The following is an 18,451-nucleotide window of genomic DNA, read 5'->3' as shown; positions in this document are numbered from 1 at the left end:
GATGAGTGAAAATTGGGAAGAACTCGGATACCTCTAGCACGCATGCCTTTGTTATCGATATTAAAGAGAAAAAAAATTCGGCGGGGCCCATCACTCAATGACTGTCAACGGTAATGCGTTTAGTATTGAATCGATATGGTGGCATAACGTATTGCCGCCGCCGAAACGAGTTATGCAGCGGGATTCCTCTTTCGCGCTTTCCTGAGAACACTCGGCGCCATCTGGTGCCGCCCCCGCGAAGTTGGCGCGTGGCGTCCGGAGTGCATGGCGCGCCGGTGTCATTCGCGTCATGCGCCAACCGGGCTGTTCTCGCGCTTATTTTTAGTCACCCAGCGCCTGTCTAGTGGCACCTCCGAAAAGTTGGCACGTGCCCCCCGAGACGGGTAGCGTGGCCCGCCGGCGCCTACGACCGCTGAGGATTGTTCCCTCGCTTGCCGCGCACTCAGTGACGCATACACCGTGACCCAAGGTGGCGAGAGGATTCATTCAAGAACGGCACATACCCAGTGCATTCATGGCGCAGCTCGCTAAAGTGTTGGTGTGAAAGGCGTTCATTGAAAGGCCGCACATCTCCAGTGCATTTGTGGCGCAGCCTGCTAATGCGTCGGGTTGCTGTCCTTGAAGAACCCTGGTCATGTGAATTCGATTCCGCTCAGCATCAGACTCCATAGCCGCTATTAGAGCTTTTCAAAAGGACACGGTCGGCGCACAGGCTCTAAGAATTGTCACAAAGAAAGAGATTAAGCACCACGTCATATACTGGTTCCCGTCACACTTAGGACCAAAGATCGGCGACGTCCCCAACCTTAACTAGGCGGCACACGAGGCTGCGCGCGCGCTTAGAGACCGCGCGGCTTCAACCGACCACTCGGAGAACACGGACGCCCCCACTACATACAATGAAATCACTAAACACTACTACCTACAACGTAGAGAGCTTAGCACGCCACACCGCATGCTCACTCGAGCTTAAGCGGTTACTCTCAGAATGCTACAAACAGACACATACCCCACGCAAAACAGACTACACCACTACATGCCTGAGCTCTACGACAAGTCTTATTGCACCAATTGTAATACATCCCTTAACGTCTATCATTTACTCTGGCCGTGCTCGCAAGCTCACATAAACTCCGAACCGGACAAGCGCAAGTTTGAAGAAGCAATCCGGAGCGAAGAACTCGCTCCCCAACTCTCAGCCGTCCAGCAGGTCCACGATGCCGCCAGGAAACTCAACCTCCCGATTCCGTCGTGGGAGACGCCCGCTCCATGAGAGCCCCAAAGCTCTCGTGGCCTGCAGGACCTTTAATAAAGTTGATTTCCTTCCTTCCGCTCAGCATCGCCGAAATTTAAGGGATCGTTTTAGCCATTGTAGAGGAGAGCATTCCCAGTGACACAGACCAAGTTACCCAAGTTGGCGTTAAAGACGTTCTTTGAAGAGCGGCACGCACCCACTTGTAAATGCCCAGTGACTCAATTCGGCATCAAATATGTTTATTGGAGACCAACACAAACCGAGTGGCATATTCCCAGTACTCCAAATCGCCGTCGAAGAGTTTATTCGAACTGAAGCACCTACCCGGTCACACATGTACAGTGACCAATGTCAGCGTGGAAGAGGTTCCTATGTTCACATTGCGACATACTCATTGGCCTAACTTGGTCCGATGGCTGGCTTCAAACACTGTTACCTTCAGCACAGCAGCCGGATGCGCTACTCATTTGACCACGGACTAATTAGTGACCAAGGTTGGCGAGAAAGGGGTTAGATAAAAGCATACATAGATATATACAAACACGCATATGAAGTCAGTAGTTGGCCCCCTGTAAGAGCATGAAATACCCTAAGAATGAAGTAAAGCAATTAAAGGGACTACTTGGGGCTCGTTCATGATTAGGTTACGCTGAGTTTGATACTGGCAAAAAGATGGCGAAGAAGGGAAGAAGGACGCGGACGGATGAAGCGCAAGTCCGTCCGCATCTTTCCCTTTTTCGTCATCTTTTTGCCACTATAAAACTCAGCGCAACGTAATCATGTACCCTAAGAAATCTCAAGTATTAAAGCTTTCATTCAATGTGTAACAAAGACACACAAGTAATATAAAGGCATGATGTGCCACATAAAGCTTCCAGGACAGCAGCTGATACACTCAGATGTACAGTTCGCAACACAGAAGATGTGTTTAAGTAGGCCTCAGTCGGTTGTGCTTTAAGCTCATTTATCATTATAGACAAGTCATCCATTCATCAGCAATGAAAAGCCTGGAGTTATAGTTATCCGCATAAAACGTTAGCTCGGAGCTGCTAGCTATAAACTTGAACGCCGTTTCAATTGTATTTCTTCCCGCTGGCGTTGATCTTGTCCCATTGGGAGCCGGACGAGTCGAATAGGGAAAAATAGTCTAAATGACTGCGCAAATGCATGTAGTCAGAACTAAGCGGAAGGCGGTGATAGTGGTTTCTGCCGATTTAACGAGTACCACGTCTGATTTGCTCAAACGGCTTGCAGCGGGAACACCATGTGCATTGTTCACGTGCCATGTTACGCCTCACGGGATTTCGTAGTGGTCAGTTTCATCAATATTTCCAAATATACAGGTTCAATACAAAGGTTTCGACAGTATTCCTATGCAGTAAAGGGGGTTATATGCTAGAACGAATTCTCAGTCCAGTCTAAAAGTCTCTTGACCTTAGTCTAAAGTCCAGTAGGGATTCCCTTGAGTCGTTTCGCTGATTCTACCGACCCTGTGACAGATAGCAGCAGATAGCGCATGGTAAAGTACAAAACATACATTTCGAACGAATGTTTTTAAACCATTTGCAATGACATCGTCAATTATTGTTCCGGAATTTGTGGTGGTTCTAATGTCTAAGATGAACCAATCCAATCCGAGTTCGTCTTTCCTGAAATCAGAGAACTGCGTTATCTCTCAAGACATTATTCTGATGTGCATAGAAAACTAGGTGTGTTGTTCTTAATTTCTAACCTAAATACAGCAGAGAGCCCTAATAGGCTCAGTTTAAGTATTACACAGTGCGAAAAAAAGCCTTGCGTGAGTTATCCTCGTGTCTTGGTGCTGTTTCAGTTATATATCAGAGACGTAAGTAAAAAGTTGTAACATTGCGAAAACAAATCGCGGTGCAAAAGAAAAAAACAGAAAAAAAGATTAAGGGCGAACAAAGTTTGCAGTAGTCATAGAAATAGGCAACGAATCGCACACGTACGAAGAGGTAACAAACCTAATTGATGTTGGAAATCAGATTGCACGAGACGCGGCGGGTAGTTGTAGCAATGCAGGGCTGCCAACAGCTCTTGAGGAGTGCTCAGTGGGTCGGCAGTTGTCGGAGTGTGCGCGCAAAGACGTCCGAACCATCAGTGAAATGACAAGCTGCTACTCGGCAGATAGGAGCTGCCCGCTGCGTGCTGGTGTCTCGACATCTACGTTGGGTAGGTCGTCTTCAACAGATGGGCTTGGCTGCGTAGCTAACCCTTACTTGCTGCCGCACTATATATCTATGAAGGGAATGGTGCCTCGCGTCAGCAGGTGTGTGTTTCACCGTCAAAGCATAACTGACGAGCAGTGTCAGGACACTTATTCCCGCATTACGGCGATCTTAACAGGCTAAGGGTTTAGAATGCCTTGATGCTATGCAGGGAGAAAGAAGAAAAAACTATTTAATTGCACCGGCAGTACTCATCTTATTCAAGGAGCGCGAAGACGAGGTGAAGGAATAAAGGACACAGGTAAACGTGTTGCTGCCGTTGCAGAGAATGTCCCTTTGGACATTGTACAAAGAAAAACAACGAATCAATCGCACCGGCAGTACTCACCTTATTGAAGGAGCGCGAAGACGAGGTCAAGGATAAAGGATACGGGCCAACGTGTTGTAGAGAATGTCCCTTTCGCCATAGTGTTCTGCATTCTGAATCTCTTGGTGGTCCATGGTCTTTTTGCCATGATCACCGCTGACTAGCTAAGATGTACGTCTTGTTTCTTCGACAATACTCAAGGTCGTAATAGCTTTTGTTTATTGCCAAGCATTTGCTCACGTGCACCCCCCTCTCCTCCCCCTATCTGGCCTTAACCGCCTATTTCCCATGAACTTGGCTTTCTTGCCTGGACGCTGCAGGAGCCTAAGAGTAGTTCATCTTTGTAGGGGATGGTTCGTTAAAGTTAAAGTCTCACCCATTTCTTGAATTTCGCTGGCTATCTTGGGTCAAATTTGTACTACCGCAAAAGACGGGAAAAAAAGTCACAGGCCTGCACGGCACACGCAGCACAGTCACAGCGTAAGCTGGTGGAGTGGCTCAAGAGTAGCTCCAATTTGGGCAACACGCACAACAGGGTCTTCGCGGCAGTCTGTTCACCTCGTTTTGCCGAGAACTATCTGAACTGTCCGCCCGGCAATGCTCTCTGCACAGCAGTCTGCTTAGCCCGATCAAGCCTTACAACTTCAACTTACATCTCGGGCACGCTGCGTTTGCAACCACCTTAACTAGATGGCGCCACCATACTGGCGGAGGCTCGCGTCATCTGCCTCTGCGTGCTTGGGAGCGTTTTAGGGCATTTTTCCGCTGCCCCATAGCAAGCGCTTGCGTGGCTCAATGGTAGAGTATCTGGCTCCCACCCAGCAGACGCGGGTGCGATCCCGGCGGGAATCGGGTACTCTTTACGCATTTCCGGCGATAGCGGTTACGGCGGCGTACACCATCGGCGGCGGCACCATCGCGAACCAAAACGGCTATTGGTATGAGTCCATTATAGCTTACGCTGTAAAATAAACATGGCTGTGATAAGTGTTCCCTAGCACTACCCACACTGCAAAGCCCGCCAAAAAAATTGTTGAAACCTTACTCTCCTGTTTCACTGCATAGTTGTAACTAGAGCACTGCACGGGCGGATTTTTTCAGCCCGAGCCCGGCCCGGGTCCATTCTTACGTTGGGCCGCCCGCCCGAGCCCGACCAAAAGCTTTATGGCGAGACCCGGGCCCGGCCCGGGCCCGGAAGTAATCTACGTTACCCGCCCGGCCCGGCCCGCCACCCCTTTGGCTTAGGCCTGAGCCCGGCTCCAAACCGCCCGAACCCGGCCCCGAGACATAAAAAGGGATGTTTTTCAGAGTCGAGACGCGCGAGGGTAACTCGATGCACGTTACATGCACACCACCAGAAATTCCGAGCCCGGCCCGGGCCCGGGTCAAAAAGCACAAGCCGTGCCCGACCCCGGCCCGAGCCCGTGAAAAAAACTGCGCTACCCAGCCCGGCCCAACCCAGGGGCCAGGCCGGGCTCGGGCTTTCGGGTAAGCCGAGCCCGCGCAGTGCTCCATTTGTAACAGTCCATATTCAAGGCAGCATCCAAAAATCGGAAATACGTCCTTTTTAGGTGTACTTGATGGGACCGGTGTAGCTGATAATTCGAAAGTCCAATACAATCTGCCAAATTGGCACATTGCCAGTTTCACAAATTGCGCCATGGCATTTGGTGTTCTCTACACGTTGTTATAGATGTGATTTACGTGCTACAGGCCGATCAGTAAACGTGGAGAAACTTATGAATTATTTCACATGGACGTGCAATGATGCAATATCCGGCAACTAAACGTTTTCTCGCATTGTCATAGTAATCTGAAATAAGCTTTGCAACAACTTCATCTGCTGCTGAAACCCCGATGCTAACATTATTGGTCATTGTGAAATAGCAAAATTTTCATAAGTAAGCGGAAATGAAAACCCTGGCGTTTGCATAAAGCAGGGGCCAACCCTGTGAAATGATTGCATCCTTAACTTTTGTCTTACTTTTTCGACGCGCCTTCCGGGTGCTGAACCAATTGCCTCGCAGGCTTGGTCCAAAACCAATATACTGTACGTAGCAGTCAAACTGAACTGTAATCAGCCTTGAATTATGCGCGACTGCCAAATAGCTATTACCCGTTTGCGCTCGACAAAGAGACAGGGAGTCGTGCTCAATATCCGGCAACTAAACGTTTTCTTCCCGACAACTTAGCAACAAAAACATTGTCACGTACATCCAAAGCAGTGCGATTGAAAGTGCTCCTTCTACATTTCTTGTTCTCTCCCGTCCCTGTTATTTTACGGGGAATTACTTCCGCAGACTTCAGCATCGATCGCCGTCCAGCGCTACCGAGTACCATACTGAAAGCATTGCACAGCTCAGTCCACAGCGCTGATGGTGACTCGTTTGCGCGGAAGTTACATTCTCTAGTTACAATCACCGCGGGTCGTCGCTACCATGCATACTGCGGGGAGCGAAACCCATTGACTTCGCAAATTAGCAAATGCGTGCGTTCGCTCCGTGGCGTCGAAAGATGGGTTCCTCAATGAACGCCCAAGGACGCCGCAGTCTTTGTGGCATAGCCGTTGCCTGGAGTCGGCCAGCCCGACAATTCCTGGCAAAAATCTAATTACCGATGGCGCCGCAATCATTCTTAACAAGTCTAGACGGGCACATCCAAATGCGTATATCGATTGAACAGCGTTTTCTCTTAGATTCTATTAGCTTTCTTGTTTTGCTTTTCGTATCCTTTACTTCGACTTTCTTGCTTTTTTTTATTGGTTTGCGGACGCCCGTATGACAAAGCCAGATTTGACTACACAAAAAAGCGACTGCTCAATGACATTTAGTATTTCCTGCATTTATTTTGGAATTCCCTTTTTAAAGCGAAGCTTTATAGGCTCACAAATATCGGCGGTGGTGGTGGTGGTGGTGGTGGTGTCACGCTGCAAAGCAGTAGGCCGATCCTGGCGATAGTGCAGAAAGGGTCCAAGCTCTATGGCACATACCAGGTGCACGAAGTAAAGAAAGAAAAGAAAGCAAGGAATGAAGACAGAAATAAATAGAGAAAAAAAGAAAGATCACGTGCGGCGCACACCAGCATTTGATATGCTACATGCGTGATCACGTGACACGCGTGATCACGTGACAGGCGCGCGACCAATCAGGTTCGTTTGGTGTGTCGCGAGGCCCTAGGGACATGGAGGGAAAGCGGGTTGGCGCGCGCTCCTCCGGGCTTCCTTCGCTTCAGATCAGTTTCGGCGAACAGATGGGAAGGCCACGCGTCGTGCGCTCTGCAAAGGAGCAAGCTGCGTTTTATGAACGCCGGCGTAAATTCGCTCGGTGAAGGGCTCGTCGTCGATGTGCCGATTCTTGCGTGAGGGCTTCCCTAGCCGAGGCTCGCCGTCAGCGAAAGCCGACGATCCCGAGGCGACGGCTTCCGAACGTTACCCGGACGAAGGTCAGATACACACACGACAAGCTTCGCTTACCCCATTTTCTCGACAGGGGAAGGGCTGGCGAAATTTCTTAACCAGTTTAGCAAATATCATTTATTTTGAACCACGCTTCAGAAGTTCACCATGCACAAAGGCTTTGGTCAAGCAATGTGAACTGTAGCAGTCCTGCCATCAACTTCAATGCAGATGTGTTGTGACCAGCCACTTCTCTGAAAGAGTTCGCAGAAAGCGCTCGCGATCGCTTCGTAATTCATTGCGATTGCTTAACGACGCGACTGCATTGCCACGTATTTTCTCTTCGCAAGTTTTTGATATTCCGAATCCTTCAGATGATAAAACTTGTATCAAATTAACAGAACAGACTACGAAAGAAATGCGGTGTGTTTTATAGGCCCCATTGCGCCGATTCAAGTACGTTCATTAACCCCTCATTTTGCATTTATTTTTGTTGCTGTTGGGCGTGGAATAACGAACTGCGAAAACTCCAGCAGATAGGAGAAAAATTGCACGGCAGATACAGAGCAGTATATTATAAATAAAAGAAATAAACAGAAAAAAATAACTTGAGGAAACTCTGCGTAATTTCAGAATGAGGCCACGTGCGTACACATATAAATGGTGGTAAAAAAGAGGTGCCTAAGTGATAATATAGAAGCATAATATCTTTTGAACAAAAAGTGACAGGAATAAAATAGAAATTAATAAAGCAAATGTTTTTATGATTCAAACAAACTTAACACTGCGGCATGTGTTGGAATATATGGCTAAAACCTAGAACCAAGGTCACATAGACAATGACCGAGGACATTTAGGATTGTCGAAAGTGACGCAAAGGAGTTTCAAGAAGCCCTTTTCGTTCAAATAAAAATTAGGAACAAAAGAAAAGATAAATATTCAATAGAGTGAATATCACCACAGAAATGGCACCGAGGACCGACCACCACTGCAGTCCGCATTTGTGTAAAATTTGGTTTCATGTTGCAATACGGCATGTAGTGTTGACGCGAATGCTGAAGGATTTTGGCAATTTCGTCCACCTCCCTTCGCACCAAAGTACCCCAAGGCCACGGAATTGCACATCTTCAGCTTTCCTTAAAGTGAAGACTATCTCATCACCATAGATGAAGTCGGTCGTTAATTGGGCCTCTATTCTTGTTAAAGCCTAATTTATTATTCCGCTTTTCCGCACAGCACGGCTTCCCCATTATTTCGGTGAATCAGGCAGTTACATCGCAAGTTTCTTCATCCACTTCTAGCTTTCCTTCTTTATAAATAATGTACGAAGGCGTGAAGCGTTTCGTCGTCTCATTAAGACACGCCTTGCGGGAGAGTTTATTGGGGATAAAAGTAATTTAAAAAAGAAAGGAAAAGCTAGCGAGGCCTGCTCATTGTCGAGGATGAGAGCATTTCTCTTCCAGGCTCGCTCGCTTAATGAGAAACGACTGCAAATAACGAACCCAACAACAGAACCACACTGTTCACAGCTGCTGCGGTTATTAGCGCTGGTAGCATTCTTGTCGTTCTGCTTTTCTCACTGCCTTTGATTTCTGTACGTGAATTTACCTGCCAATTGAATAGAAAGTTAAAGAAAGCGCATTTTACGAGGACATCTCCATTTGAGTATTTAAGCAGTAATTAAGTCCAAATATTGCACAGAAGTTAGCAAGTGCACTGGGTTTTTGCATAGCTGCATACAAAATTTATTATCGGGCTGCAGCAAAAGCGCCGGTCCTTATTTTTTTACTTTTATTTCAGCTAGCGTGACATTGCAGTGACCATGGCTGCGTTGGCTTAGCTTTATCGGGCGGTACTACAACACTATTCTTCGTTGAATAAATATATTGAATAAACTTCGCAAAATTAACCCGGAACTAAAACTTGAAGCTTACTGCACTGATTATAAGGTTACCTGATGTAACTAATGGTCTACTGCCACATAATTTGATCCTTTAACCCTCATCACACCGTAGGCCTTCTAACACCAAGGAAACTAACGCCCCACGCATAGAGAGAAATCATTGAGAGTGAACGGCCAGTGTTTCTTGGGTGACTGATCTCGGTACTCTTGCTGCAGAAGTATGCCACAGAAAATTTCACAAGCGGTGAAAACAAACTACCTGTGATCGCTCATCATTCCGAAATACACTTTCAGGATGTCAAACTAAATGATTAACTGCGCGAATTTCAGTGGGAGTTCCTTTATGAAATTTCTAGGTACTGCGAATTATCAGCCCATAAGTACTGTAACAATAGTTACTGAAAGCAGCACGTTCAGAAAGCGACTGCCTTAAGTAACATACTTGCAGTAAAGTTTCTTTGCTGCCGTACCTGATCTTCTTTGGCAGAAAGTTTACATTCAGGCGCCGTATTTTGTAGGAATTTTCTTCCTACGATTTCATTTATTTATTATCATCCGTCAAAACAAGTGGGATGTTCCGGCGTTGACAGAGAAGTGACATCATGTGAGCCGATGACGAAGGTCAAAAGGAATCGAAAATGGAAAGAATCGTAACCTTAGGGTCGCTGCGCCGGAGGAGAAGGCGTTTTGAGCAAAATTTGTTTCTTTATAGTTATTTTTTACTTTTCATTTATTTCAACCTACTGCAGCCTAGAACGACCTATTGCAGGAGTGGGCACAATGTAAAGGTCTACAGAGTAAACCGCGAAGTACATTTGAAGAAATGTAGACATACCACGGCAATATCAGATATTGTCGTGACGTCGGATACTCCGAGGCCAAAAACACTCATCCAAGGGACCATAAACCAGGATGTTTCTTTTTATTCCGCACGCTAGTGACTTCATTTTCTTCGGTGTGTCTTCTTTAAATGCCTATATACTGTATGTTCTTTTTTATTAAATGTATTGAAGGAGAGGTTGGTGTATATGTGTGGCGCCGGCTACTCCTCTTCTCTTACATGATAGTTGTCGGAAAGTTGTCAGTAATCACAAAACTGGACTAATAACACATGGACGAGCATTCACGTGGTAAGTCTCAGTACTGCAGTATAAATCAATGTTCGCGCAACAAAATCGTTCACATAGCATAAATACTCACAAATTCGAAGTGTTCGCACGTAACACGCAGTGTTCACGCAGCATAAATGTTCACCAAACCAAGTTGTTTAGACAGAAGATGTTGAGCACTTGCGAATTAGGTCCATTTGGATGTCGCACTCTTAATACAACAGTCATGCACGCAGACACAAACGATACATGAACACGAAGACACAATAAGCATGTAATCAAGAGTGCCTGCTAATAATAACATTGCGAGCAATAACTGCTGTCCGACCTAATATATTTGTGATGTTTTCCTATCGTCCTTATTGCGCTGCAGACGCGGCAATACAAGTCTCTAATGGACCGTTGCGAACTCGCAGGCTGTTCCCGCCGCGCAAGCGGCTCCTCGGTCAGGTCGCAGACCTCGCAGCGGTCGGCGGCGTCCAACAGGAGCGGCTCGCTGTCCAGGGTCGGCTCCAGGCAGACCCCGGCTGCGGCAAAAGGAGGCGCCGAGGGCTCTGTCGCCGTCGCCGCCACCGTCGCCGCTGCTGCAACCACCGAGATCTCGGGCACCGAGGACGAAGACGAACGGGTCCCGCCGGCGCCCCCGCCGGCCACCGTCGGGGGCCAGCAGAGGAAGCCGCCGCACGAGCCCGTGCGCGGGGCCGCCTCGTCGCCGATAAACGCGACGACGCGCGCGGACCCCGTGGCCGAACAGCCCATCACGCGGCCGCTCCGGTCGCCGCTCTCGCACGACGTGCGCGACAAGGTGCGTGGAATGGACGTGGTGCACACTTGCGCGTGTACGCTTACATCACGTATACAGCCAAACACAGCGCCAACGGCACATGAACATAGGAGAACGACGAAAATTTATTTTGATGGGGCACGGAGAGGAGTGCATCCCCGTGACTGGTGGCGCCTTCAGTCCGGGGTCCAAGCTGCAGTTGCAGCACTTTCGGCTCCGGCGATCAGCCATCGCTGATCCTCCAGTGCCGAGTTGATAAGCACCATCTCCCACTGATCCTGCGACGCGTTTCGGTTGGGAGAGGTTTTGGGGATTTTTTTGGCATGGTAGCTCGCTCAGTACAGAATTGACAAAGGGACTGATGAATTGTGGGGTACATCGTGTGGAGGAGCGTGAGGAAAGGATAGGTGTTGGTCGGCAGTTGCCTCCAGGATATGAACATAAGAAAAGGACGACAACATGAGCGCTTACTGGCAGCTATTTTTTACTGATATAGATGCATAGTATATAGGATGTCCCTGCTACCGTTAGCCAAATTGATGAACGAAAAAAAAAGTATTTGAAAAACATCGTGCAAGATACAATTTTTAAACCTACGGGATTCGGCCATCAGACCTCTGGTGACCGAACCCTGAAGGTCTTATAGTTGTATCGTGCACATTGGTAAATGTTTTTTTTTTCGTCGGACAGCTTGCCCAACGTTAGCGGGGACACACGGTATAAAATTGTAATAAATCAAAAACAACATTAGTAAATCACAGTTTCGTTTAAAGGGCGAGGCATGAATTAATGAATTCTGGGGTTTTACGTGGCAAAACCGCGATTTTATTATGAGGCTCGCCGTAGTGCTCAGAAATAATTCTGTCCACTAGGTGATCTTTAGCGTGTCCCCAATGCACGGGACACTGGCGTTTTCTGCATTTCGCCCCCTTCGAAATGCTGCCGCCGCAGCCGGGACTTGATCCCGCGACCTCGTGCTCAGCAGCGCAACATCATAGCCGCTAAGCCACCGCGGCGGGTTTAAGGGCGAAGCAATGAATGCGATTTCAACATTTTAAAACATTACACGAAATGTAACGCTCGCAGCTGTAGTGGCAGTATGAGTCGCAGTAAACGTAAACTAAGTAAACACGCGTAATGTGGCATGCATGTGTAGACACATGGACAGAGAAAACTCGATGTCTGAGAGCAGCATCGCTTAGAACTATGGGGTCTCGTGGGCATGGTCACCTTGTGGGGTACATCGTGTGGAGGAGCGTGAGGTAAGGGTAGGTGTTGGTCTGGAGTTGTCTCCAGGATATGAATATTTAACAGCCTGACCCCGCTTTTGGGCTGCACGGTTTTGTCGACGTTTTCGCTTAGCCTCGACCTCCTGTTCCCGCAGCGCCAGGTCTGGGCACCTCTGGCGTTCAGCTGCAGCGCGCGCCGCACACGCAACAGCACATTGCTTCTGCATCTGAACTAACTGAAACGGTCTTTGCGCGTATGCGGGCCCGCCTTGTTTCATTGTGGTTAGCGTTTCGCTGGAGTTTCTCGGCCGGCGTTCTAACAACACGCGGGGGCATGTTTGGGAGGTGTGAAGGACGCGGTGCTTTGCTGTTGAAATCGCGCAACAGCAGGTACTATTTTTTGTCACCGTACCTTGGATACTACGTGTGGGAAAACGATGACACAAGCCGACAGGCTCTGCACGGTCTGCACAGGCTGTTTTAGCATACGTTCCAGCAAGCAAAATTGCTTAACTTGATGTATTAGAATACTGAATGTTCTGTGCACCAGTCCTATACAATTGGAACACGAACACGCGTAGACATCTTTCCCAAACTGGCGTTCAAATTCTCACTCCAATCGAAATTGCACAATTAATGTGAGCAACGTTCATCAGAAAACCGAATAAAACTATTGAAATTCTTATTTTTATATGTAATTATTCACGGCAAAATTTTGCACGCGGGAAGTTTTTTAGGGTGTTCTATTTCTGGTGGAAACGCGGCCTCTTGCATGGGCCGATCCCGGAGATAGTGCTCAACCGCGCCAAAGAAATTACATAATTTTCAGGTTTCCGTATTTGTTTCGCACTTTTAATATTTCAGTCACAGAAGATTTAACATAAAAGGCATGCGCTGTGGGTGTTTTGTTTCATGACATTTGTTTGTGGATTGTCATTCTCACAATTCCGAGGAATAGCTTTGCCAAGAATGCAAGACAAGGTATGAGCAACATTAATGATAGAATGGTGCGGCATATCTAACAATGGTTGGGGACGATTTTCTCGGCCGCGGGCGCCAATGCTGACGCCGACGCCGGATTTTCGGCGACATGGGGCCCTAAACGCTATCGCGTTAAAAATCGCATCTCGTTCACTTGGCCCTATTGCAAAACCCAGTATCCAGTGCCCAGTGCCATGCCTCATTATGGGCCCAGTGTCGCGCGCTGGATGCTGGGACGCTGGCAAGGCGCGGCATACCGGGAGGCGCTGGGCGCGGGGTACCGGTGCGAAATGCAGCTCTAGAGCGAGAAATACGTGGTTCCTGGCTACCTCATTTATTTTTTTCAAATACAAAAAGGAACAGAGAGCGCTGTAATGCAATAAAAAAGAAGAAAAAAAGTACAAACAGAAAGGAAGCTCCTAGGATCCGAAACTCCGACGTACAGGTCCCTATCCCAATATCTTACCACTACGCCACACCGATTCTTGGTTACCGTTGCATAATTTGCGAGGTCAACAAACAGACACGTTGCGGTTTTGCACAGACTTCTTGCATAGACATGGTAGATGCACTATCGTCCCGCAGCTAAAACTTACGCCTCTATCCGAACGAAAAAGTTGTTGTCCGTATTGCATAGTATTTCTAGAAGTGCTGCAACACTTATTTGCTTATGCGATTGCTATATCAGCTCCGAGAAAAGTCTTAAATGAACCGCCGACCCGGGATCGCTGTACGCGCTGTTACTGCCGATTTTGACAGCCGTTTCTTGTTCTTCGCGCAAGGGTAATGCAACATTTTTATAGCTCTACAATGCATTTCGATCGACACGTATGTGTAGTCACATATCTCCGTCAGAGAAGCGTCATATCGGCGCTCATCGCTTGTTGCGCTGACACTGTAGACACAAAAGAACGGTTTGTTTAAAATCCCCGATGGGAACGCTGAACTACAGAGTGATTTATCCTGGTTAGACTTCTTGATTCCTCAGCCCAGACGGGCCCATAGAGTGTAGACGGACTCAGCGGGTACGGTAGGCCTAACCATCGGTGGAAGTGAACGATCTCGAAGCGGGTGCCTGATGATTGCGAAAATGTTTGTATTTGAGCATCAAAACCTTTTAACTATTATTTTTAGTACACTATAGAAAGTGGAAGCGCACGAATCGCCTCAGCTTTGTTGTCGGTGCGATAATATCAATCAGCGGCAGGCTTCCTGAGGTCCGTTCGAACGCGTCTGAACGGATGCTGGGTTTCGTGTCGACTGAACAACAATGCGACAACTGGCAGTCATCGCTTGGGTACAATCTACTGGAAAACGAGGCGTTATCTGCGTTTGCGTAATTTCGTTCACGAATAAGTGCTATCCGCACAGTCAAAAGGGAAATGCACAAAGCTAAAGTGATTTTCAAAGTCGCATATATGCATGGGCCGCTCACGTACCTTTATTCCAAGCTGCAACACCGCCGACACCAAGCAGACATTTATGACCCCAAATTATAGCGCTATTTAGGAAGTTGTCTGTTTTATGGAGACGACATGCCCATAAAATTTATCAAGCATTTAATATTCAACAGCGTCTATACTCCGGCAGTGCGGCACAAACGAAACAAGCGTAGTTTCCAGTACGACCCAGCGAACTCCAGCGACAACCGGCGCTTCTACAGCGCACATCAGTGCGCCCCAGCGTCATAGCAGTGAAACCAGCGTCTCGTCCAGTGTGACCCAGCTCTTATCCAGCGATCTCACCAGTGTCGCAGTGACTCCCAGTGACTACCAGCGTGCGTCAGCGTCCCCAGTGCCATCCAGTGTCAAAAAACGCACTGGTTTCACATTGGAAGGCACTGGAAGACGCTGGTTTTTGCAATAGGGGGTATATACCAACATTGACATGGAAGGGTACTGAATGTATGAATGACATGACCGATAGGTTATGACATCAATAACATCACATGCTCGTCAGTTACGTCACGATTAACGATAATAAAATCACGTGTGGCGCATACCCGCATTGGATATGCGAGAAATAGAAAAATACTCGTGAAAATTGCTCCCGAAACACCAGTCTGGTACCTGCGCAGTGCAAGAGACGGCGCCACCACCCCATAAGCACTCGAACCCTCCTCACTTGTGCAAGAATAGCACAAGAATAACGTAAGGGAAACACGGGCGCATCACTGCTTCGCACTTCCCCAGGTTCCACGTTAGTGAAGCTGCGTTAGCGCTGGGTTTGAACTACACAAGCGCAGAAATGGAATCTAGCGCTTAATGTAGCTCCAATCCTGCTCAAATCCTGCGCTTGAGTAGTTAAAACCAACGGCTAGTTAACATAAAGGAAACACGGGCGCATCAATGCTTCGCACTTCCCCAGGTTTCACGTTAGTGGAGCTATTAGCGCTGGATTTGAACAACACAAGCGCAAAATTTGAGCATGGTTGGAGCTACATCAAGAGCAGGATTTGAGCAGGGTTTAAACTACACAAGCATAGGATTTTTTATCCGATTGTATTGTATTTGATCCGACATTGCTTCGCGTGCTTACCACCTTTTCAATTTCGTTCCTATCGCAGGAAGTCACCGGCTACGCAACGGCTCCAAGTTTTGAGTAACCTGCAGCACACTACGTTTTGGGGCACCGTAGCGTGGAGGCGTAGCCAGTGACGTCGCAAAAGTGTGATGTCAAGCAGCGGCGCAAGTTTCATGGACTGGGCCGCTGACGTCACGGAACATCTGCGAGCACACCCGCACGTGGTGCCCAAACCATGCGAGAGTTCGTCCACGTAGGAACTGTAGAGCCAGCACGATATAGAACAGTAGCGTGCCAGCGTAAATAGGAGTCGCAAGACGTGAAGATGAAGTCGACGGCGTCACGAATCACGTGATCGGCAGAACGCGCGAGAACCAGTGAAAGTGAGAGGAAGACGCTGCATTGCTCACGCTGACCGCGCGTGCGCGAGATAGTACGCCGACTTGTTTTGAGGTGTCGAAGGGAACGCATTGATTGCCGGCGGCATTTTAGAGCCGCTCCGCACTGTTATTTCTCTAGCGAAGAATCCAACAACGGGTGCTGTAATAATGGCTAATCAAACACGGCGATACGTAAGAGCAGCCGAGGTGAGATTGTTGATGAGGTGTGTTTCGACGCATTTTGCGCAAGTAGCGAAAATCTAGAAGAGGCATGTATCTTCGGGTTTTCCGCTAATACGCAACTGTTTCTGGCGACAGGAAGAATGAAAGAGCGGTCATAACGTTGGGCCAGAGCATTAAATCGCCGCCATTCTCGGAGGAAGTATACTGCGAGCCATTCTTGCGACTATTGACACGTACGTTAGCACCCGCGGCAAAGAAATCGTGAGTTGATCTTAGAATAGTCACCCTTATACACAACGTACAGCGTCGGGATGACACATAAGTGCCCATGCCCCAAGCTCTACAACATCACACGCCAACATTCCTGATTACGCGAATTCACGCGAAATAACGCAACCACTTTCCTCGGAAAATGAGTTTTAATCTACATTATATTCGCTTCTGTGAACCAGAGCGCCTTGGAAGAAGTTGTTCTAACTGATAATTTTAAGAAGCAACAATTCTATAAGCTTTCTGCCTTGCAGGATTTCTAATACTGTAAAGTCAAAGCTATGCACACCTCCCGCTATTCCCTACATTTCGTTTAGCATTCTCCGAATTCTTCAAGAAGACAAAACAAATGAAGAAATTGTTAGAAACGTGACGTGCAAGTCGGTCTCACATGGCAGCCTTGTTCGAGAAAAGCACTGATTATGAACAAAGCTGCTGTCTTGGAGCCGAAACGTCATGTTTGTTTTAATTTCGGCTTCCTGGTTTTGTTTGATTTATTATCCTTCCCGGCAAGAAGAGATTTAGTCAGACTCTCGGTTTTACCGGATGCTTTGCGCAGTTTGTTATTATTTCATGCTCTGCTTGTTCAAGCAGCTGGTCTGTATTAAGCTAAGTTCTTTCTGTGATTTGAAGAAGTAAAATATTTCATAAATATTGTCCTGAACAGTGATGTAGATACCGAACACAGTGCACACATTCAAGGCTGCACGCTTTGTGGCTATTTCACCAGTCGGTAAATCGGTGGAGGGACAACAGGTCGACTCCTGACCACGCACGAAGAGCAGCATGTTAGGTGGTTATTGAACAGAGGACTTCCTACCTCGGATGGAGGAGTGCCTCCTCACAGGATTCGCAGTCGGTTTCCCCAGTCTCCCCTGTAAACGTTTTAAACAAGGAACCCTGTTTTCATTTGATTCAAAAACGGGGCACGTTATGGCTCATGTGCTGTAGAAGTTCGTATTGTGTGTGCTAAGTAGTTCATTATGACCTTTGCCTTTGCTGTGCACTGTGTATGGAAGCGCTCCGGAGCATCATGAGTGTGTTTTAAGAATTGCACAGAATTTAGCCCCCTATTATTTGAAAATTATAGGAGTCAGTGAGACCAAATTTATTCCCGATGTGCTGGTAATGCGCGATCAGTTGATTCAACGCTCAAAGTGCGAGGATGATTAGAGAGTTTACAGTAAATTACGCACACAGGTGCTCCGGAGCGTTGTTGTTTTACGAGCGGCACAGAAATTAGACCGCTGTCCTGGAAGAACCTTAATTGAACGAAGGTCCAATTTTTGGAAGAAAAAAATGGAAAATACTATTTTTTATAGGCATGCAAAGTTAAACATGGACGGGTGAAGTATGACCTTTGTTAAAATTTCTTGAGCAACTGCTCGCAAATGCTATGTGCAGTCAACTTTTCAAGCATGTGGTTTACTGACAGGAACCTGATATTCTTAGTGCAACTGCTCGAAAGAAACAAATTTGCTGGTAATTGAGTTGTGATCCTTCGAAGTGGCCCAAGCCTGACGTCTTCCTTCTTTTACGCGTTCTTTGTTCTCGTTACAAGCAAATGTAAAACTATGACAAATATTATCCCAGATATTCAGTATCTACTCTGAAACACAATACAGGAAGCGGTGACAAACTCTGCTGGACTACTTAAAACCTCTGGCAGACGCCTTTGTTCACGCCATTTTATTTTTCCCTGTCCAAGTTTCCTTTCCCTCCCACCTTCCTCACCAGGTGGTTACCATCAGGAGAAGAGGTCATACACTTTTATTACATGCGACACATTTTCTTTACCAACTACTTGGCTCAGTAACACGCTTGTTGAAGCTCTGCCCCTTAAGCTTTCCTTTTTTTGCCACAGAAAGTTGTTCGCGAGTAGTC

At 47.5% G+C, this 18,451-nt stretch overlaps 1 protein-coding gene across 1 annotated transcript in view; it reads left to right on the top strand.

Annotated features, from left to right (window-relative positions):
• The window catches only part of LOC119456633 (uncharacterized), a 418,815-nt gene extending 401,559 nt beyond the window's left edge, over positions 1-17,256 (top strand). Inside the window, exons 7-8 of the mRNA XM_049668994.1 lie at positions 10,634-11,022; positions 15,778-17,256. Of these exons, the coding sequence (XP_049524951.1) occupies positions 10,634-11,022; positions 15,778-15,816 (428 nt within the window). The 3' untranslated portion in view covers positions 15,817-17,256. The remainder of the gene's footprint in view (positions 1-10,633; positions 11,023-15,777) is intronic.
• The last annotated feature ends 1,195 nt before the right edge of the window (positions 17,257-18,451 follow it).

Source organism: Dermacentor silvarum, chromosome 6 (assembly GCF_013339745.2).
Source record: "Dermacentor silvarum isolate Dsil-2018 chromosome 6, BIME_Dsil_1.4, whole genome shotgun sequence".
Lineage (NCBI taxonomy): Eukaryota > Metazoa > Arthropoda > Arachnida > Ixodida > Ixodidae > Dermacentor > Dermacentor silvarum.
Note: the sequence above shows the minus strand (reverse complement) of the source record. Positions and strands in the feature narration are given on the sequence as shown.